The sequence below is a fragment of the Peromyscus maniculatus genome, chromosome 9, assembly GCF_049852395.1.
Source record: "Peromyscus maniculatus bairdii isolate BWxNUB_F1_BW_parent chromosome 9, HU_Pman_BW_mat_3.1, whole genome shotgun sequence".
NCBI classification, from domain to species: Eukaryota; Metazoa; Chordata; class Mammalia; order Rodentia; family Cricetidae; genus Peromyscus; species Peromyscus maniculatus.
The window spans coordinates 23,101,407-23,123,280 of NC_134860.1; the positions used below are offsets into that span (position 1 = coordinate 23,101,407).

Sequence of the window (21,874 nt, forward strand, 5' to 3'; positions counted from 1 at the left end):
CATTTCATGTACATTCTCTCCACTAATTCTCAGAACCATCTGAAAGGCTGTAATTTTACCATTTACATACATATTTTTGTGAAAATACAAAGGCTCAGAGAAGTTGAATAATCTAGCTGGTGCTACCCCATAATTGCTGGATCATGGATTCAAACTGCAATGACCTCAATTGTTTTGTTATGACTGACCCCAACTTAGTCTGAACAGAGATCAAAATCTACAAGCTTGCTCCAACAGCTGGAAGGGGATGAGCAAACAGAACACTCCCATAGTGATGGCTCACTCTTAGTGAATTTGGCTTTTCCAACTTCGGGAAGGAAGTGAAGACTGGTGAATACTGGCGAGCGGGACAGAGACAGGTCTGAGACAGGTCAATGGGTGTAGTGCTGCAGCCAGAGGACATTCCGCTGTGGTTTTGGTATAGCAGAGTGAATGTAGTTACACCTGCGCAGTTCTATCTCCAGAGGATTTTGAATGTACTCACCATGATGGACATGCCAACTATCTTGATTTGATTATTACCTCATGTATATACATAAATCAAGACATCACACAGGACCTCACAGAAATGTATAAAATAGTACATGTCAATAAAAAACAAAGATCTGTTTGTAACCCCAGTACTGGGGAAGCCAAAACAGCAAAATCCCAAGTTTGAGGCCAGCCTGGACTCCATAGTGAGTTTCAGGACAGGCTGTCTCAGAAAACAAACAAACAAACAAACAAATAATAAAAGTTTTATAAAAGGAAAAAATTTCACATTCACATGTACCATCTGTTCCCACAAATTGAGCCTTCTGGTGAGTTGGTATTAGTGAAACAGCACTGAAAACGCAGGAGGTAGTCTGTAGGGAATGGAACCGAAACTGAACTCTGTGGCCAAAATGGAACTGGTATATATTTAAGTATGGAGCACCTACGTATCTGGATCTATATCTCAGTCCACACCTCAGAACACCAAGAGGACAGAGGTGTGGCTCTAACCAATCCTAAAAATGATAACTATGGCCAATATGTTCTTATTAAAAATGTTTAATCCATAGCACATTTTCATAAAGGTCAAAATTACAGGCTAAATATAATAGATCCAAGAACATTTTAAGAAATCAAGAATTCTAAGATTCAACAAACCTGCTTATGAAAACATTTTTTTCCAAGACAATTCTCACTGCAGGATGTTTAGCAAATCTGGCCCATAACAACTAAACTCCAGTAATGTTTCAGAAAATCAAACCCAAACTGTTCTGCCAGATTTCCCATGCTTCCCCCTACCAAAGTGGGAAAGCAGATGCAGGTGAAGGACAGACAGGCCTGGCTCCTGCTGAGAACTGTCCCACCACACTAAAACGCAGATCAAAAGACATCTGGATCCCAGTCTTCCTCAACATCACTCGCAATTTTCAAGATTTTAAGATACCTTTGTAATTTCAGGGTAAACATCAGATGTACCTTTCAACTTAAAAGCCTATCAAAACTCCTAATACGTGTTCAGCTATATTAGTCCTTCACAAAACTTAGTCACACTGATGAAACAGTTACTTCAGACCTGTCCTTAATTGTAAAGTCTAAAGAGTGCCAGAAAGCAAGTATGATTTCATTTTATCAGAACACTGACTCCATTTACATCAAATATTATTCCAAGTTTCAGAGTAGTTTATTATCTGGCATGGAGAAAACCAACAAATGCCTAACACTCAGGCGTTTTCTTGGGTATGGGCCAAAACTAATAAAGTCCTTGGCAAATTAGGTCAGAAGGTTACCCTACCTAGCACACAAATATTTGTTAGGTGAAAGACAAATATGATTCCCTTCAACCTGTGACACTTCAACACTGAGAAACTGATACAGCTTCTATATGTCAATTACTAAGTTTTCTTGCCTAATTTTAAGTCTTCATTTCCTTGCACAGAATCAGCAGTGATCTCATTTTTCTCCCTATATAGTTTGAAATTCTCTACATTCCGATATTTATATGTAATCTGTAATCAGATGATACCATGCTTTATAATCCTGGCCTGATCTCTTTTGAGTTGTGGGCTTATCTTATTCAACTAGTATTTACTGACTAATATTTCTACTTAAACAGTATTTAATAGCAAAGTAGTCAAACCTGTCCAAAACCCATGTAGAACTTTTTCCCTTAAAAACTGCCACTTTCCAAGATTTTTTTTTTTCATCTCATTTAGTGGTACTCTTATCGACTCAGTGTCTGAAACCTAAAGCTAGATGTCCCCAATTTTTTCCTTTCCCCTTCTACAAGACTTTTAATTTATCAAGAACTATTGGCTCCTCTACACAGGAACACATATGTAATTCCTGAATCCATCTAGCTCTCACCTCTCTGCCATCAGTACATAATTCAACAAATGTTCCAGCCTCCTATCTGTGCTGTAATAGCGATCCTCTGGGAGCTAGGGACACCAGGGACAGAGCAGGTAAAGGTTCTTCCAACATTTACATAACCACTGCCATGCCTTGTGAGACTGATTTAACAAGCTAAATTTATTTTCCTGTACCATCCCTTGCCTGCACTCCAGATTATCTGGAATATTCTCTTTACAATAACTAAAGTAATATTTGAAAATATCTTCCCTGCTTATAACTTTCCAATGGCCTCAATATCAGTTCCTTTTCTTGTCTCTGTGACAGAGTATCTGATACAAACAAGTGAAAGGAGAAGGATTTATTTTGGCTCAGGTTCAGCGGGTTCAGTCCCTAGTCACTTGGCAACACGTTTCTAGGCCTACGGCTAGGCAGGATAACGTGGTGGTGGAACCACGTGAGGGAGGAGGCAGCTCTAGTCAGACAGGAAGTACACCAGAGCAGCATCAGGAAGAGACCAGGCTAAGAGATAGCATCCAAAGACATGTTCCTAGAGATCTACTTCTTCCACTGAAGCCCCACCTCCATAGTTCTACCCCTGTCTAATTAATCTACTCAAAGTTTGTTCATTTAGTCATGAACATCCTGAACTGTCTCTGGAAATACCCCCACAGATAAGGGGTATGTTTTACTAAACTCCCAGGTGTATAATCAAACTGATAATCAAGATTAACTTGATCACAGTTTCCTCTCTCACTCAAAGGAGTCTACATCTGTATAAGCCTGGTCTCTGTCTACCCCTGAAGCTGTTTTCTGTGTCAGAGCTACCATAGCTAGAAGCCCTTTGTGCATGCCAATCCTCTGCATGAACTGAGTTTCAGATACCTAAGTGGTTTCTTATCACTCAGGTCCTACCTTTATCTCCTCAGAGGCTTTCCCTAGTCACTTCATGCTACACTGAGTGTAACTCTGACTGCTATGTGTAGCACGAATCGTTAGAAGGTCTTATTAATAAAAACAAACCTGGAGCCAGGTACTGGGGTCAACACTGGAAGATCAGAGAAGCAGAACAAGCCACAGCTTCCTCACCTTGCCAGTTCCTCAGCTGATCCTGGTTCCTCAGACTGGAAGCCTCTGTGTCCTTATCCAAATGGATCTCAGCTGAACTGCTTCTCGAAAGCCTGAAAGCTTAACCAGCTCTAGTTCCTGGTCCTCACACCTTATCTACCTTTCTGCTTTCTGCCATCACTTCCTGGGATTAAAGGCGTGAGTCAGCATGCCTGGCTGTTTCCAGTGTGGCTTTGAACTCACAGATATCCAGGTAGATCTCTGCCTCTGGAATGCTAGGATTAAAGGCGTGGGCTACCACTGCCTAACCTCTATGTTTAATACAGTGGCTGCTCTGTTCTGACCCCAGGTGAGTCTATTGGGGCGCACTGTATGAGTACAGCATCCTGTCTGGTCCTCTTCTCTGTACCTGTCTCTGCTTTCCTGCCGTCGTCTCACACATTAGAACACATGGTCCAGATGGGATGGGATTATATTAATTCACCACGCTGCACCCCAAGGTGTGCAATAGAATTTGGTTAAGAAGGGTAGACAGGAAGAAAAGTACGTCCTATTTCTTTAACAAAGTCTACAAATGCTGACTCTGATAGCCACTGGCACTTGTAGTCCTGCTCAACTTCCAGCCTCCTACACATCAGTAATACGAAGATTCAGAACCCGCTGTCTGTCTTTCAGAGACGGTCTTAGTATGTAATCCAGGCTGCCCTGAACTCACGGTCTTTCAGCCTCAGCTTCCCAAGTATGTAAGTCTACAGAATATGCCAGCATGCCTGGCTAAAATTCACAATTCTGATCATTATGTTTATTGTGTTATCTCTGCCACAAGGTTTGAGAGGATGGAAACAACAAACTCTTCTTGTGAAATAAAATGAAAAAACAGCTTGAGATTCCTGTCACAGAAGAAAATCATTCTGTGGGGCAAGTGAACTCCTCTTTTCTATGTTTGTTTCACTTTTTCTTTTTACTGGAGGCAATGGTGATACCTTAGGATTCACTCCATACTCAGAAAGCCAGTGCTTGCTACAAGACTGGGAGGGGACCACATTTAAACTTTGGGTTGTATTTGACCCTCTTTATTCTAAATCAATGAGACTTGTAAGAATTCTACCTGTAGAAACTTGTTACATTTTTATCCTGACTTCATTGTATTTAAAAAAAAGTCTAATGGGTTAAAAAAAAAAAAAACTAGTTCTACACATTTTCAAAATGATCAATTAATTAAAAGTAATATTTCATTCAAACAACTATTCACCACTACTATTGACTGCTTTGCACATGGAGGGGAGGAAACCCTTACACATACTCACCTCTTCAAAGCCCATTTCAAACAAACACTCAACGGCTCCTCTGACAGGCAGGAGTCTAGTAGAAAAAGCTGTGTTTCCAATACGGATGGATCTGTATTTTTCATCATTGGGGTTTCTGATTTAAAAAAAGATAATATAATGGATAATATGTAGCCACTTATCTTTTTAAGAGTTTATGTATGTTTCTTTTCACGTTTTATATCAGCTGCACTCCTACATAGCAGTATAGGTTCCAACTTTAGAGTGAGCAGTCCAGACAAGCAGTTCAGTTTCATGATTCTTACCTCTGTACTACAGAGTACTTCTATTGTCCAACTTTATGGATGACAGTATTAATGCTGCCATAGGAAATTGTGTGACATTTTAATTCTATGCTGTTACAGCTAAATACTGTATTGGGTAGCCATTCCAGCTTTGACCTGGAAGTACCACACCCTTTGAGGCTTCGGAACTGTCAAGCCTACAAAGCGGCGCCGAGAGAGGACCCCTGAAGACCCGAGATCTGGATGAGCCAGCTCTCTTGGTTCCTATCCTTTCACTTGTAAGTTAACCCACAAAATAAACCTTCCTTTTAACTACACGGAGTTGCCTTAATATTTAAACCAACAAAATACCTTTTGAGTCTTTTAAGTTTCTAAAAGAAAATAAACAATAGTAGCTCCAGGCAGAGGGTAGAGAACTTTGCTTGTTCTGAGGGATCCCTTCATCTATAACGGTGCCCATGGCACAAAGATGGTGATGAAGAAGCCTTTGTGAACTGAGACCTGACTAAAGAAGCTTTGCTTCCAGCATGAACCTTAATGGTCACTTAGCTTCCTTTCCTCCCTGGACCAATGACTGTTTTTACTATAAGTTTCTACCTCAGTTCAAAATGTATTTTTAGTACAGGAAGTAAGGTAATAAAAGGAAAACATGAATAGTCAAGGACAAAGCCTAAGTACTACTGCTTAACTAGTGTACATTAGTGCTGGTCTACAACCTCTCATCCATGAGAACTGCAAGACTGAGTGGTCAATGACTTTTAGAACAACCTGATAGTACCATGAGATTTCTACTGTTTTCTGTAAAATTTGTAGGTTCGAAAAGGATTGGAAGTTTAAAAAAATTATTTCCACAAATGATTTCAGAAGCAAGCACAGACAGTTTATCCTCTCTACATTGATTCTGTGTATTAGACCAGGGTTTCTCAATCTTGACACCCACAACATTTAGAATACAGCTGAGGGGTGATTCCCTATGCAACACAGAATGTTCAGCATCCCTGCTTTCCATGGCATACCATTTAAACAAGCAATAAATAAATTATAAAATGACCCCAGCATTTGTCAGTGCTAAACAGACCATTGTGACTTCTCATGATACATGCCACAAGGTGATAAACATGTCAGTGCCACCACAATCGTATATCCCAGTTTAAAAACACAGTTTTAATGTTCCCAATAGCTTCTAGGGCTCTATATGACCATTACATATTACTTATTGGTTTTTAATCATACTATAAACAGAGTCTAGCAATGGTGATATCTAGTTCCCAGATTCTTTTTCTTTTTGCTTTGTTTCACCCAGGCTTGTCTCAAACTCAGAATTCTCCTGTCTCAGGCTCCTAGTTGCTTGAATAAGTTATGCATGCCCAACCCAAATGTTTTTAAAAATAATTAAAAAATATCAAGCAGACTTGCATGAGCTTAAGTATAGACTAAGACCAAAAGTTGGCCCTGTCATGTCCTGGCACTATGGACATTGGCCTTAATTTTTGCTTGATTCTCCATCAACTTCATTTTCTCTGCAGGTTTTTCTCGTTTTGTTGTCACACTTTGATGGTTCCCCTCATACAAACATATATGCGCACACACACACACACACACACACACACACACACACTTCTGTTATCTATTAAATATTTCTGTAAGTTGTAATATTTACTTCACTTGTTAGCAGTTATCTTGTATCTTTTCTAGGAATATTTTTTGAATGGGTGGTTTTTGATGATGTTAAAAGGATGGAATCTTGAGAAGGCAGCAGAATTCCTTATATTTGTTCAATTGTCACTTGGAAAATATTTTGTCTTCTTAGTTGTTTTACTCTCATAGTTATCTACCAAGTTATTTAATTTTCAGAAAAAAGACATTTGTTTTTGTATTTGAATCAGGTAAGAAAAGTAATACTGCCCCCCCCCCTTTTTTTGGAAACAGGGTCTTGGCCCTAGGAAGGATACAGGACAATCACTGGCCCCACCTCTCCATCCACTGTTCTTACAAGCAAACACTGTGTACTGATCAAAGTATAGTGATGTATGCCTATAATTCCTGTTGTTGGTTGTTTTTGGTCTTTTTTGGGGAGCCCGCCACCCAATTCCCAAACTAATCACTCACAGAAGCTTATTCTTAATTACAAATGCCTGGCGTTAGCTTGGTTTATTTTTAGCCAGCTTTTCTTAACTTTAAATTAACCCATCTGTCTTTAGACTCTGGGCTTTTCTCATTCTCTTATTTCTGTAAATCTTACTCTTACTCTGTGGCTGGCTGTGTAGCTTGGCTGGCTAGCCCCTGACGTCCTCCTCCTCTGGCTACTACGACTCCTCCCTTCTTTCCCAGATTTCTCCTTCTACATATTCTCTCTGCCTGCCAGCCCCGCCTATCCTTTCTCTTACTTTGCTATTGGCCATTCAGTGCTTTAGTAGACCATCAGGTGTTTTAGACAGGCACAGTAACACAACTTCACAGAGTTAAACAAATGCAACATAAACAAAATTAACACAGCTTAAAATAATATTCCCAAACAAATACCAACAGGCCACTCCTGGTCACATGATGAAACGGTCTCAAAAACATAAAAACAATTCTCAAAAACCAACCAACCAACCAAACACACCCCACCAGTGAGATACGAGACAAAACAAACAAAAATACCTGACCGTGGGGAAGAGAGTTGTAGAATAGTGGGGGTGATGACAGGAAGGGAAGGAAGAATAAACAACGCACTCCAAACATGTATGAAAGTTCAAAGAACAAATCTAATCAAATACCCCACCAAACTTGTAAACTAATTTAACAGAAATAATAATAATACATAAAATGATAATAGATATCCTCAGTAGTAGCTATGTGTGTGCCAAGTTCTTTATTTCTGTATTTTATGGCAATCCTATAATAGAGTATTTTTTATCTCTTTTATAAGTAAGGGACCTCAAGCTTGGAAATGATATATGAATTGCCTATGATCATACTTAAAAACAGCTGACAAGAATTGAAGCTTACTGCTCTAATTATGAAGTCTAAACATACTCTACCACATAAGCTGCCAACAAACTCACCAACCCTCAACATTCAATTGCTTGGTGTGTCAGTGGCAAGCTACATTAAAAATTAAAAGTCAGTTTAGTCTTCTATTACTTCTTGCACTGTCACTGAAAAAATTGTGAACCTCTGTCAATGTCTTCATTCTATCGGCATTTATGGTTATGATTACAAAATGGCTCTATGGTTACAATTAATGCCTGTTTCTTCTAATGCTGTTCCTCATGAAACTCCACTCCAGGAACATGAGTTCCCTTCACCTATCACCTCACAGAAATGTCCTCTGCTACTTCACCAATTGGTCCTACCTTATCAATCCTCTTCTTTACTGTCTCCTAACATAAGAGAATAAATACAGAAACATAAACACTATCTTGGAATTGTTCTTTGATGATACGCTATACACTATTTTTCCATACCTGTTTTTCTCCCAAATATCTTCTTTGAACAGAGAAACTACTTTCAATTCTTGGTTCTTCCCAATAACACCCAGTATAGTCAATAATAACTGTGTCCTTTGTAAACAAAATTAGTGAACTATCAAATACGTACATTAAAGAATGAATGAATTAGGGGCTGGGGATACACTCAGGTAATAGAGTGCTTGCCTAGCATTCATGAGGTCCTGGGTTCAATCTCTAGCACCTCATAACACTAAGTGTGAGAGCCCATGCCTGTAACTTAGAGGTGTAGGTAGGAGAATATGAAATTTGAGATCATTCTCAGATAACATGTCAAGTTCTAGGCCAAACCTGGATACATGAATCAAATTAGCCAAACAGCCCACCCATGATGTCAGTGAAACTGATAAGAGTTGTTCTGTTTTCCTTTGAACAAAGTAGATAGCAAGCTCATCTTATCTAAAACTTGGGGGAAGCTTTTGCATACAAAGTAGCTCATATTTCTTTCTGTATTTTAATTAGATTTATTACTGCTGGGGATATGAGAAACATCATTCAAGCAGAAATTTAAAAGCATTATTTCACTGGAGATTACAGCAACAAGCATCAGTTTAAAAATATCCTAATGAAATTTTTATTTGCAATTCCATTCCATAAACTGTTCTGAGACTCTGAGGTCAGAAGAAATGGTGGGACAATATGTCTTTTAAAGTGCTTTCACTCTGCTGCTAGTGGATTTAAAAAAATTAGCAATGGAAACAGAAACCTGATTTTCTCTGCTCAAATTAGAGAAGTACAATTATAATGTGTGGCGAGGGCCCAGGAAGACATCTGGGGCTTTTCCTTAAGAGTTAGGAAGTCACTGAATTTGAACATGGAGAAAAGGACACCACCCCAACCAAGCCAGACCTTGAATTCTAAGAACACAAGGACACTATTACTGAAAACAAACTAAATGAGCAATTTTTCACATCAGTCTGAATCTTTTAGTTACAAACTTCTGCCTTTTTAGACAAAAACTCAAGATCAAAAATACAAGTCCCAGTAAAGACTGTAAAATGAACCAGTTTCTTTCAGAAGTTTGGTAAACATTCACAATGATCGTTATGATCCCAATCATTGTCTGCATGCAAAGCTGTCCTTCAAGTACCCTGATCTTAGCACCTTTGGTTTCAGTGTACTCAAGGCAGAATCATCTTTTCAAATCCGTCCCTCTATTCTGTAAGGGGATGGGGTTGGGGGGGGGCGGGGCTTGAGAATTCAGGAGGAAATTTCAGCTGTAGGCTCTCAAGATTCAAGTCTACGCGTTCTTTCAGAGTCCGTGGGCATCTTGTACTGTGAGGTGCTGTTAGATCTCAGGTTAGAAAAAGTTAAGCTGAGGTGTCACAAAGGAGGGTGATGGGCACGCAGGTCACAATTATGTAGCTGTGAGCAGGCTCGATGCTGATGCTGTATACCATGGCATATAACCACATACGTTTACTTTCAAATCACGAATGATACCTAAATGGACAATTATTGTTAGGGTGGCACACACCTGTAATCTCAGCACTCGGAAGGTCGAGACAGGAGGACTGGCATGAGTTCTGGGCTACAGAGCAAGTTTCACGCCAGCCTGGGCTATACAGGACTGCACCCCGTCTCAAACAAACCGTTTCCAACTCATTCGCTAAAACTGGGCTCCATGCCATGCACAGGGGTGAGGCTGAGACTTCCTACAGACTTCATGTCAGTGTACTTATAAGAGCCAGCGCCCGGGGGCATGACGTCAGCCAGCACCTTAACCTCCTTAACCTCCCTGCATGCCCCCTCCTGCACGCCTTCCCCAGACAAGCTCCCTTTGACCCAAAGAGCTGCAGCAGGGGGCTGCCTCCAACTTCCAACCACGACCCTGTGAGGAGCAGCTGTGGACAGTGCTGCCCTCTGAACGAAAGTGACTTCTCCAGCACGCTTTCCTTCACAACTCTTTAGGAGTCAGGTTGAAGTAAAACCCAGACATTAATAGGAAGTTCGTAACTTTAAACCACAAATGTTTCAACCACCAGACACGGCGTAAACATTTAACCCGCACTCGGGCTGGGTCACAGGGCCGGGATCCTGCAGTGAGATGGGACACCAGGGCTGTCAGCGGCAGTGACCACCTCGGCAGCCCTCGTCGCCCTGCCCGCCCCGCCTCAGGCCCGAGCGCCGGCGGCCCCGCCCGTCTGCGGCTCTCAGGCTCGAGGGCCCCGGCTGCACCTCAGGATGTTGTCGGCGTAGGTGAGCAGCAGCTTGGAGGCCTCCAGAAAGGTCTCCGGGGTGTTCTGGCAGAGTTCGGCCACGGCCGGGGACGCCGAGCTCGACGAGCTGCCCAGGGCGGCCGACGCCATGGCTGAGCCGCGGCCTCTGCCACCTCGCGCGCCGCGGCCCGCACTGAGCAGGCGCCGAGCGCCTAGGCCGCCGCAGAGGCCTGAGGCCAGGGGGCGGGGCGGGGCGGGGCGGGGCCTCAGCGCCGAGGGGCGGGGCGCCTCGGAGGACAGGGGCGTTGTGGGCGGGGCTAGGCATCGGAGAGGCGGATCTGAGCGTTGGCACAGGGGAGCCAGCCGCTGCCGGAGAGGGACGTGGGTACTGGTTGTGCGGGGCAGGGGCCCACAGATATTTTTATAGCCTTCCCTTCACGATAGATAAATGTTGTTTGTGGAAGAAGAGACTCTAGAAGGAAGAACAAGCTTTTGTTTTGTCTTTTTTTTGTAGGGGGGAGGGGGGCGGGATTTGGTCTCTGGCCTAGGCTGGCCTCAAACTCTTGAATTCGCAGCAGTCCCGCCTCAGCCTGGGATTACAGGCCTCTGGCTTCAGGAGCAAAAAAGCACGGCTCTGAACTCACCTGGGTTTCCGATTTGTGTATTCTTTTCCGAATTAGATTGGTAAACATCACGTCAAGTCCTGGCTCACAAGGTACGATTCTATTGTAAGGAGCATTTTTCAACAGCATATTGCACCCTATTAAAGAGTTGGGGACTCAGTTTATCATATGGTAACCCACATAAAACACATATACAGTAATAGAATAAAATGAACAAAGAAGAGGACAAAGTTTATACACACATTGCATCTTTTGACTTATACATGTATATCATCTACCAGTGTCCTTATCTAATCTTAGAAAATGAATTCAGGGCCAGAGAGATGGCTCAGTGGTTAAAACACTGACTGCTCTTCCAGAGGTCCCGGGTTCAATTCCCAGCACCCACAAAGCAGCTCACAGCTGTCTGTAACTCCAGTTCCAGAGGACCCAGCACCCGTGACAAAACATCAATGCACATTTTAAAAAAGAAAAGAAAGTGAATCCCTAACTTCTTTAGTCCAGCCAGTCACCATACCCTTGATAGAATACTTTATTAAGAACTTTTTCTTTTTTGTAGAAATTCCAAACTTCAACAAATGTGTTTGGTCCTTGTCACTGGAATTGAACCCTAGGGGCTTTCTCACATGCTAGGCAGTGGCTCCAGCACTGAACTACACACTCAGCCCTTAATTTAATTTAATTTTTTCCCTCTGGAACTCACTCTGTAGACCAGGCTTCTGTTGAACTCAGAGATCTACCTGCCTCTGCCTCCCAAGTGCTGGGATTAAAAGTGTGTGCCACCATCACCACCCGGCTTTATCATTACTTTTTAATGTTGAGATGTCACTAAGATGGGACTTGACCTCGATTCATAGCCCAGTCAGACATGGAGCTTTCCATACTCCATTCTCCTTGAATAGCTGGAATTACATGCATGAACCACAAGGCTTGGCCAGCAAGTATTTCTTGGCCTTGTGTTTTCAAGATATTTACTCATTTAATTTCTTTTCTTGACACTTATTATCTGTTGCTTTTTAATTTTGAAATCTTCTAGTATTTCAGAGTAATTTCTTCTAAGAATTCTTCTAGAACTTCTGAATACTCATCTGTTAAATATACCTAAATTTTTAGCAATTAGGTTTGTAGACCAACTTCAAAAATGTGTGTTCAGTTGGGCATGTTGGCAAATCCCAGAACTTGGGAGGTAGAGGCAGAAGAATGAAAAGTTCAAGCTTAGCCTTCATTTCATTGTGAACTTGAGACCATCCTGGGCTACACCAGACCCTGTTAACATACCCAGTGTACACACCACCACCACCACCACCACCACCAACAACAACAACAACAATAACAAAAGACTTGAAGAGGGAGTAGGAGGTAGAAAAGAATACATTCTTAAAGGAGAATATTATGTTCAACAAAGAGTATGTTATTAGCTGTTTAAAATTTTCAGTAGGTAACCACTGGTGATTTTTTTCCTGGCTCAAAACAAAGTAATAATCAGGTTTGTGGCCCAACTGCAAGAGTGCTATGTTCCCCGAGAGTGTTGACTGATACTTGTAATCGAGTGTGTAAAAAGTACAGTCAGGCCAGGTGGTGGCGGTGGCACACACCTTTAATCCCAGCACTCAGGAGGCAGAGGCAGGTGCATCTCTGAGTTCGAGGCCAGCCTGGTCTTCAGAGCGATTTCCCGGACAGTCAGGGATACAGAGAAACCCTGTCTCTAAAGCTCCCCTACCCCCCAAAAAGAAATAGGTATAGGCAGAAGGATATGGGATTCAGTCGCTTCTGGATTGCCCATTGCTTAGGTCCTAAGGTCAATTGCAAAAGGTCTGATAGTGAGTATTTTGGCTTTATTTAAAAAAAAACAAACAAACAAAAAAAAAAAACGAGGATGAATTCTGGGTAAATTTCTTTTAATTCTGCCATTTGTGAATTATTAGAGATATTTACTTTAACAAGAACCTTGTCCTCGTCTACCTGCTTAGTTCACTTGTCATGTTGAAGACATTTTCATTCTAGTCAAGATATTAGTTACCTTTATTTATGTCTGCAGCAGCTTCAAACAAACTATAATGTAATGTTAAATTAGCCTTGAATTTCATATTCATTTGATTTGTTGTTGTTGCCAGAAATCACTAAAAACATTTTTTCTAGGATCTCAGCTTTCTTAAATAGTGGCACAATTCTTAAATGAAATAAAGAAATAACCCACAGATTTTTCCCCAGGATCACTTTGGTCATGAAAAGAAACTGTTGACCTCAGTAAAGACCATCAATGAAGAGAGGAGCCCTTCAGGAATCAGTGTGGTGATTCAGTTCATTATTGTGTTACTATAGCCAGTGATGAGTCAGCAATATTCAGTGTCTGTTGTATGCAAAACAATTTGAGATAAATGGTATAAAAGACCTTAATCTAAATGAAGACAAAAACTAACGTTATTAATTTCTACCCAGATAGCTCCACAAAACCATTGGTTAGAAATGCACAGAAAGGGCAAGTACTATGTAGCCATGGTCAGCATGTCAGGGTGTAGTGGGTCAAGTGAGAAATGCTCCCCATATCCGAACATGTGGTCCCCATGTTGGTGCTGATGTTTGGGAAGGTTTAGGTGGTGCAGCCTTGTTGGGAAAAGTTTTGAGGTTGTATATCCTTGCCCTACTTCCTGTTCACTCTCTCTGCTGTGCCTATGGTAAAGGAGGTGAGCTCTCAGCTTCCTGCACTGGCTGCCATGCCTGCTGCCATACTGTCCTGCCACTACAATTTTTAACCCCTGGAACCATAAGCCAAAATAAACTGTTTTCTTGGTGGTGGCATTTTATCACAGCAGTGGAAAAGCTTAGTGCCAATATGAATGAAAAAAAGAAATAAAAGGAAAGAAAGGACATGACTTCTAGGTATAATGGAGGAGAAGTTTATTGTAGATATGAGAGAGAGTACAGCCAGAGGCAGGAACCTCTGGGAGAGTCCAGAGTGTACATGACCCTGAGCTAGGCCATATGGGAAGAGAGGAAGGGGAAATGGGAGAGAGGGGAACCCGGTGCAGCAGCCAGGAGACCCAAAAGTACAAAGAGGTGCAGGTAACCAAAACGTTGAATTATATAGGGAAGAGCCTCTAGAGGAAGGGCAGCCCAACCCCTGGTCTGGAGAGTTCAGAGTCGAGGTCAGAGTGTGTAAGCCAAACCCTGTAACAGGTAGGGACTGAGGGATTCTGGGAGAACCTGGTGGCCAGCTCAGCTGTGATATGTTAAATAGGCACCTCAGCCCTTTGTCCTGGGTTTTAGACTTAACACAATAGAACTTAGTACTGAGAGAAAGATATTGCTGTGATGAACTTGACTATATTGGTTTTTTAGAGGAGTATTGTGGAAGAATTTTGGAGATTTGGGCTAGAAAACAAGATAAAAATGTACAGTTTGTAGAGAAAAGGAACTCTAGGAAGCTTAATGTTGCAGCCTAGGCATGTGCTGGAAAGAGGAACATTAGCATGGTTTAGGAGAAGCTTTCCCTGCACTGGAACAAAGGAAAAGGGTACTCTGTACAAGACCCCACCTAGCCAAGCTTCCAGTGTTAAAACACGACCTAAGGCATTTTCTGATCCCAGAAAGCAACTGAATGAAAAGCACTGCTGCTCATATGATTCAAGGGCCCCATCCCACGCTTGTAGCCCCACTTGGCTCTATTGTCCCATGGTGCTGGCTTTGGACATGAAGATGAGTGAGGGAGTCATACATTCTCCCGCTGTGGCTTCAGAGAGCCTCTGAGGCCAGGTAGCATGTGGCAGGGAGTCCCTGCATGAAGGCCCGAGAGAGTAAGAGGCTGTGAGAGATGAGTATGTGGAGCTGTGAAAGAGAAGCTTGGTTGCAGTGGAGACCGAAAGATGTTGGAGATGTCAACACCATGAGAAATCTGCCAAGGAGAGCTGCGTAAAGGGAGTAGGACCAGCTCAAGAGAGAGATGTATGCTACAGGCTGGAAAGCTGGAGGGGTGGAGCTATCTAAGCCCCTGACAGAAGACACAGAGCCGCAGGATTTGGTGTTTGTCCTGCTGAAAACTGTTCATGCTTTGGCCAGTATTTTCTTACTATGTCCCATTCCCTGCCTTTTGGAATGGTAATGTATATTCTGTGTCATGTGTTGGAAATATGTGATTTGCCTTTTGATTTTTACAGAGGGCTACATTCTGAGATGCTTTGCATCTCAGTAGAAACTTTAGGCTTTTAGACTTAACAGTGTTAAGACTGTGAAAGACTACAGGGGCTTTTGAAGTTGTACTAAATGCATTTAGCATTTTATGGCCAGGAGCCTATGAAGACCAGGGAGTGAGTTGTGGTGGACTGAATGGAAAATGTTGCCCCCAGGCTCCTGTATTTGAACTCAGGGTTTCCTGTCAGTGGCACAGCTTAGGGACATTTGGGTGGTGCAGTCTTCCTGGAAGAGTACTCACTGGGGTTGGGCTTTGAAATGATCTATATCCTTGTCCTGCTTTCTGTTTGTTTTCTTGGCTTCATGCTCATGTAAAGATGTGAGCTTTGAGCTTCCTGCTCCAGCCATCACGCTTGCGGCCTGCTGCCATGCTGTCCCCACAGTGATAGACATCAACCCTCTGGAACTATAAGCCCTTTGCTTCTGAGTCATTTCTCCAGCCCCTCAAGTTTTTATTTTAAATATTTTAACATTCTTAATATTAAATTGAAAATTAATTTTAAATATTTGTTTGTGTGTGTGTGTGTGTGTGTGAAGTACATACATATACATGCCCTTGCCATGGCATTTGGAGATCAAAGGACAACTTTTGGGAGTTGGCTCTTTCCTTCCACTATAAGAGTTCTGGAAATGGTTGTGAGACTAACCTTTAACAACTGAGCCATGTGGTTTAACAACTAACCTTTAACAACATGCCTTTAATCCCAGCACTTGGGAGGCAGGTGGGTCTCTGTGAGTTCAAGGCTAGCCTGGTCTACAGAGTTGAGTTCCAGGATAGCCAGGGCTACACAGTGGGAAGCCTATCTCCAAAAACAAAAACAAACAAACAAACAAACAAACAAACAAACAAACAAAAAACCCAAACCAAACCAAACAAAACAAAAGTGTTCTGTAAATGGAATTCAGGTCATAAAGCTGTACTGAGCCTAACTTCTCAAATTTGACACTGGCCATCTGGACCTGTTGTTTTGTTCCTAGTGAATCCTGTTTCCACCCAGTTGACTAGCCGTCCTTTTCGTTTCACAGATTGGAATCGAGGCCCACTGCTTTGAAGCATTCCCTGACTTTAGGCAGTAGTAGCACTGACTTCATTGTCTTAGTGTCACAATGATATTACGGTGAGAAGTTCAACTTGTTGGATAGAAAGGTTATTTAATTGGGAACTGTATTTGGAAATAAAGCTTTGAATGAGAGAAATTTTAAGAGGAAGCTATGATAAGCAGAACCAATTTGAAGATTTGTGTTCAATACACCACGATATTTTAACAAGAATTATGGTACTAACTCACCTACAGCTATTAGGATTTTGTAAAATTTTTACCCCTTTCCAGACGGAAGTAAAATGATCAGAGAGAAACAGAAATAGAAATTATAATCTTGTTACATCACAATTATGTGTGTGTACATTGCTTGAGAATTCTTTCCCTGGGAAGAGGTAAACAAATATTTACAGGGCGGGAACAATAAATCAAAGCAAGAATCCTAAAGTCCAACTTGGAGTACCTATAGGTTTATTCGGCTTACTTACAGAGCCTGGGTGAGCAGTTGCTTACAGGAGTGTGGGAGACCCCCAAACATCTGTACCACCAGGAAGTTTCATTGCAGTATGGATGATGACATGACTTCTCCATGGCTGCATAGACAGAGTCCCCTTTTCAGATAACCTTCCACAGTTTGTATACCCCTGCACCTTCTGAGACCTGAGGCTGCCTGCATCTGGGACAGTATATATACAAATTGCTAAAGGTACAGGAGGGAGTAACATTTTCACCACAGAGAGCTCCTACTAAGCAAGTGGAAAGCCCTGGGATCAAGGACAAACTTGGCTTCCCTAATCATTATAGACAAAGTAGACTTCCAAACAAAGCATATCCAGGACTAACAAGGAAAAAGGTAAGCTTGATCCAAAATCTTTTCTGCAGTTGAAAAAGAAGAAATAGTATACTTGGCAACAATGGCCACAAGAGGTTATCATAGGGAAACATAAGCATGACTAAAAGATTCAGGTGCAGATGGCATAATCCATCCTTTATCTGAAGAAGGAAAACAAAGCTCACACCTGGGACAGATTTGAACAAATGGTTAATAAACACCGCATTACTGTGTTTCATACTTTCCTATTACAGATTCACAATCAGCTTTGAAAAAGTAAGTTAAACGTTTCTTAAGCTCAGAAATAAACGTGTTTTTTTATTCTTGCTTCTGCTTAGATATTGGGCATATTCCATTCACTTCCTGCCATAAGTCAGCAATTAAAAGTTGAATTTTAAAGAAGCATCATTTATTTACATTATTTGTTTACTATGACAAATAAGGGTAAGGGAAAAAAATGGAGAGGAGATACCACAAACACTTCACATCACTACAGACTTCAGGTTTTGCTTTTTAAAGGCAGGGTCTTCAGGTAAGTAGCCCAGGCTGGCTTTGAATTTGGTGCACAGCTGAGGACTGAGTTCCTGATCCCCTCTCTACCTCCCAAGTGCTGAAATTGCAGGCGTGTACCGTGCCTGATTCCTTTGCAGACCTTTAAATTTGAAAGCGCTACATTCTGTTCTGCAACTAACACCTCCTAACAAACACTCTCAACGTCTTTGCACATTACGAAATATTCACCAGTATTCACATTGTTTTCAGTGGCTGCGTGGCTTTTGGATGGCCTCCAAATGACTTCGGTTTCATGGCGTGTGGTATTCTGAAGAGTTCTATTCAATACTTTCCCCACAGATACCATGGAGGCCTGACTGAGGCTACAGCTTTTGGTCCTCCCCGGAATTTCCCGAGGAAATGATTGTATCCTTTCTCTGGCAACACCGAAATATCTGTGCATTATCCCTGCGTCCCAAGGTGAGGATCGCTAAACAAGACAGTCTCAGTAGGCAGAGCGGAGAACTCAGAGCCGGGAACCCGGCGGAAGTCCCGCCCTGCTCATCTGATCTCTGACACCGGGCGCCGGTCTCCAGGCGGAAACGTTGCTGCTGTGGGCGTGTGCGCGCATGCGCATCAGGTGGGCGCCCGCCAAGCTTTTTTCAGGTAGTGGCTGCCGTCCGCCCTGGCGGCGGCGCAGTGCCCCCGGGTTTCAGGTTTGGGGTGGAGGGCGTGGCGTGATCGTGGAACCCCGAGAGCTCCTAATGCTGACCTGGGGAAGTCACACCCGGCCTGCCTGCCAAGGCTGCGCGGGGCTGTGGCGGGGCCTCCGGAAAGGTTCGCTGCCCTACAGGGAAGTAGGTGAAGGACGCTCCACGGAATAGGCCCGAGACGGCCGGCCTTCTGTGCATTGACCGTAGAAATGTCACATAGACTCAGTCCACACTGCACAGTAATCCTCGGTGAGCCTAAAGAAGGGTGGATGCCCCCTGCAGTCGGATCAGGGTGGGATGGCCTCGAGGCTTTCCTTGTCCAATTTTTTGAAAACTAGTAAGTTAGCTATCAGTTGGCTGTCTGAGGTCTCTCACAGCTTAAAAACGAAAGTTGAGTCCAAGCGAGGGTGGCATTTTGCTGCGGCCTTTAGCACATGACTGCAAGCACACCTAGGGTATTTGTTAGACCCTTCCGTTGTTTAAACGACACTTGCTGTCTCTTGTGGTCTGTTCCAGGAATGTGTTTTTGATCTTCTGAATTCCAACCATGTTGTCAAACTGCTTACTAAAATTTCTAAAAGGCACAAGCTCTCGTCCATATCCAGCGTCATGCTGCTGGTTAATAAGCAAACGCAAGTTTTCTGGAACTACACCAGCAGCCGTGTCTCTCAGGAGAGTTGTCATCACAGGCATCGGACTAGTGACACCACTAGGTGTTGGGACTCAACTAGTTTGGGGTCGGCTTCTCCGAGGAGAAAGTGGAGTTGTTTCTGTAGTTGGTGATGAGTACAAGAGTATTCCTTGCAGTGTAGCTGCTTATGTGCCAAGAGGTGCTGATGAAGGTCAGTTCAATGAACAAAACTTTGTGTCCAAATCAGACACCAAGTCCATGTCATCTCCCACCATCATGGCCATCGGGGCAGCAGAGTTGGCACTGAAAGACTCCGGCTGGCATCCGAAGTTAGAAGCAGATCGGGTGGCTACTGGCGTTGCCATTGGCATGGGCATGGTTCCTCTTGAAGTTGTTTCTGAAACTGCTTTGATGTTTCAGACCAAAGGTTACAATAGAGTCAGCCCATTCTTTGTCCCTAAGATTCTGATCAATATGGCTGCAGGCCAGGTCAGCATTCGATATAAACTCAAGGGCCCCAATCACTCAGTGTCCACAGCCTGCACAACAGGAGCACATGCTGTGGGAGACTCCTTTAGATTTATAGCCCATGGGGATGCAGATGTGATGGTGGCTGGGGGCACAGATTCTTGCATTAGTCCATTATCTCTTGCTGGGTTTTCCAGAGCCCGCGCTCTGAGCACAAACCCAGATCCTAAGCTGGCCTGCCGACCATTTCATCCAGAGAGAGATGGTTTTGTCATGGGCGAGGGTGCTGCTGTGCTGGTGTTAGAAGAACATGAACATGCTGTTCAGAGAGGAGCCCGGATATATGCGGAAGTTCTGGGCTATGGACTCTCGGGTGATGCTGGTCACATAACTGCCCCTGATTCTGAAGGAGAAGGTGCCTTCAGGTAAAGACTGGTTGTTCTCTTCAAAATATTTTTTCCTGTAAGAAACTATTGGAACTTCAAATTCAAAAAAAAGTTATTTGGTCTTGGTGTATGGTATATATTTTTCTATCTTAGACCAAACTTTTTTTTTAATTCTTTGCTTGAAAACACTTAAATATCTTTAAACAAAAATTGAATGGACTTTAGTCAAAGCCAATAGAGCTGTGTCTTTGCTGACTCCCTATGTCCCCCTTTCTGCTTCGTAATTATGACAGCTCTCTTCCTCAGTTTCCCTTTGAACCCTTATCAGACCTAGAGAATAAAGACAAGACCTGCTAGATGTGTCTGGTTGGGTTCTGTTCCTTTCAAAGCAGCATTTCTCAGCCTGGTCACCCAGGGGTCTTGCTGATGTACTGATTCTAACTGTGGATCTAGGTTGACACTCAAGAGTACATTTCTAACCAGCTCCAGTCTAAAGACCATACTTTGAAAAAAGTCCTAGATAATATGTTACTTTCTCAGCTTCGACCGTATTATACTTTATCTACTTAAATCTGCCAGGAGTTAGCGGGATTTCCTGTAAAGGGAGAAATACTAGCTGTTTTTGGCTTTGTGGATCACAGGGTCTCTGCCATAACACTCAGGATGGAGTTCACCCAGTATAGTTGGAAACCTTTATTTCTTTCACACAAGCTGCTCAGGTGAACAGTCTGTTAATTTTAAACTTATTTGATCATTTTCTTTTCTTACCAGATGCATGGCTGCTGCTGTGAAAAATGCAGGTGTGTTGCCTGAACAGATATCCTATGTCAACGCACATGCCACCTCCACACCACTGGGTGATGCTGCAGAAAACAGGGCCATTAAGAGGCTCTTTGGAGATCACGCTGGTGCCCTTGCCATATCTTCCACAAAAGCAGCCACCGGGCATCTGTTGGGGGCTGCAGGGGCGGTTGAGGCAGCTTTTACCGCACTGGCTTGTTACCATCAAAAACTACCACCGACTTTAAACCTGGATTGTACAGAGCCAGAATTTGATCTCAATTATGTTCCACTGGAGGCGCAGGAATGGAAAACTGAGGGTCGACGTATTGGACTCACCAATTCCTTTGGGTTTGGTGGTACTAATGCAACACTTTGTCTTGCTGGCATGTGAACATTGGCTTTTAACTCTCATAAATGTATAAATAATAATGTGCATACATATGTTTAATATCAATACCCAGATGTCTTTAACACAACTGGTGTTTGTAGTAGAGTAGTTCTTGCTAGGGAAGGGGCTGCCCAGAGCTCTATGGGTATTTTACAGCATCTTGGTGTCTCCTGTAAGATTTCAGGGGCAACTAGTAACAACCAGATTTGTCTTTGGACATGTCCTTATGTTTTCTGGGGGCTAAAATAACCTGCACCCAAGAATTATTAATTTGTATTTCCCTAATGCTCTGAATCCAATAGCTTTTGGTGCTCTTTTTTCTCCTCCTGTCCTCTTCAGACATTTATTTAGAGAGTAGCTCCTCCAAGCAAGGCTGTGTTGTTGCATGTTGTAACTCCGGGGCACCGTTTTTGTTCTGCATGTAGGAAAAGACGATACAAGTGGGAGTGTGTGTCACCAGTCAGCATCCTTTGAGGACAGCTGTGACCACTGATGACCTATTCACCTATCTAGGTGTCGTTAATGGAATTTCCCCGAACTCTCAAGTGTTCACTTCTCAGGAGGAAGTGAAACTGTTTGACACTTCTTCTTCTGAATGTATTTGTGCTGTGAAGAATGGACAAAAAGATCCTTTGCAAAGAGACTCTTGGTAAATTAGGCCCCGTTCCCTCAGTCTACCTCTTTGTGCCTGTGGCAGTATTCTGGCAGCTTCCTATT

At 42.7% G+C, this 21,874-nt stretch overlaps 2 protein-coding genes across 8 annotated transcripts in view; one reads left to right on the forward strand and one right to left on the reverse strand.

Moving 5' to 3' along the window:
• Ngly1 (N-glycanase 1) overlaps positions 1–10,953 on the reverse strand; it is a 58,454-nt gene extending 47,501 nt beyond the window's left edge. Inside the window, exons 1-2 of one of the 2 annotated variants that reach the window (XM_006975105.4) lie at positions 10,633–10,849; positions 4,698–4,812 (exon numbers count right to left, since the gene is read on the reverse strand). In XM_006975105.4, the coding sequence (XP_006975167.1) occupies positions 4,698–4,812; positions 10,633–10,763 (246 nt within the window). In that variant the 5' untranslated portion in view covers positions 10,764–10,849. Of the gene's footprint in view, positions 1–4,697; positions 4,813–10,632 lie in introns of both variants that reach the window. The other variant, XM_076544468.1, reaches the window with a different exon arrangement.
• Oxsm (3-oxoacyl-ACP synthase, mitochondrial) lies at positions 10,898–21,198 on the forward strand. 6 transcript variants are annotated; one of them, XM_076544472.1, is made up of 5 exons: positions 10,898–10,994; positions 11,294–11,328; positions 18,149–18,428; positions 19,018–20,025; positions 20,758–21,198. In XM_076544472.1, exons 4-5 carry the CDS (start codon positions 19,049–19,051, stop codon positions 21,158–21,160), a joined length of 1,380 nt encoding a protein of 459 aa, XP_076400587.1. In that variant the 5' UTR covers positions 10,898–10,994; positions 11,294–11,328; positions 18,149–18,428; positions 19,018–19,048; the 3' UTR covers positions 21,161–21,198. The 6 variants fall into 6 exon arrangements, with proteins under 6 accessions (XP_076400587.1, XP_006975165.1, XP_006975166.1 ...); XM_006975103.3 differs by having other exon boundaries at positions 10,942–11,328; positions 18,149–18,750; XM_006975104.4 differs by having other exon boundaries at positions 10,942–11,328; positions 18,149–18,454.
• Positions 21,199–21,874: the final 676 nt, after the last annotated feature.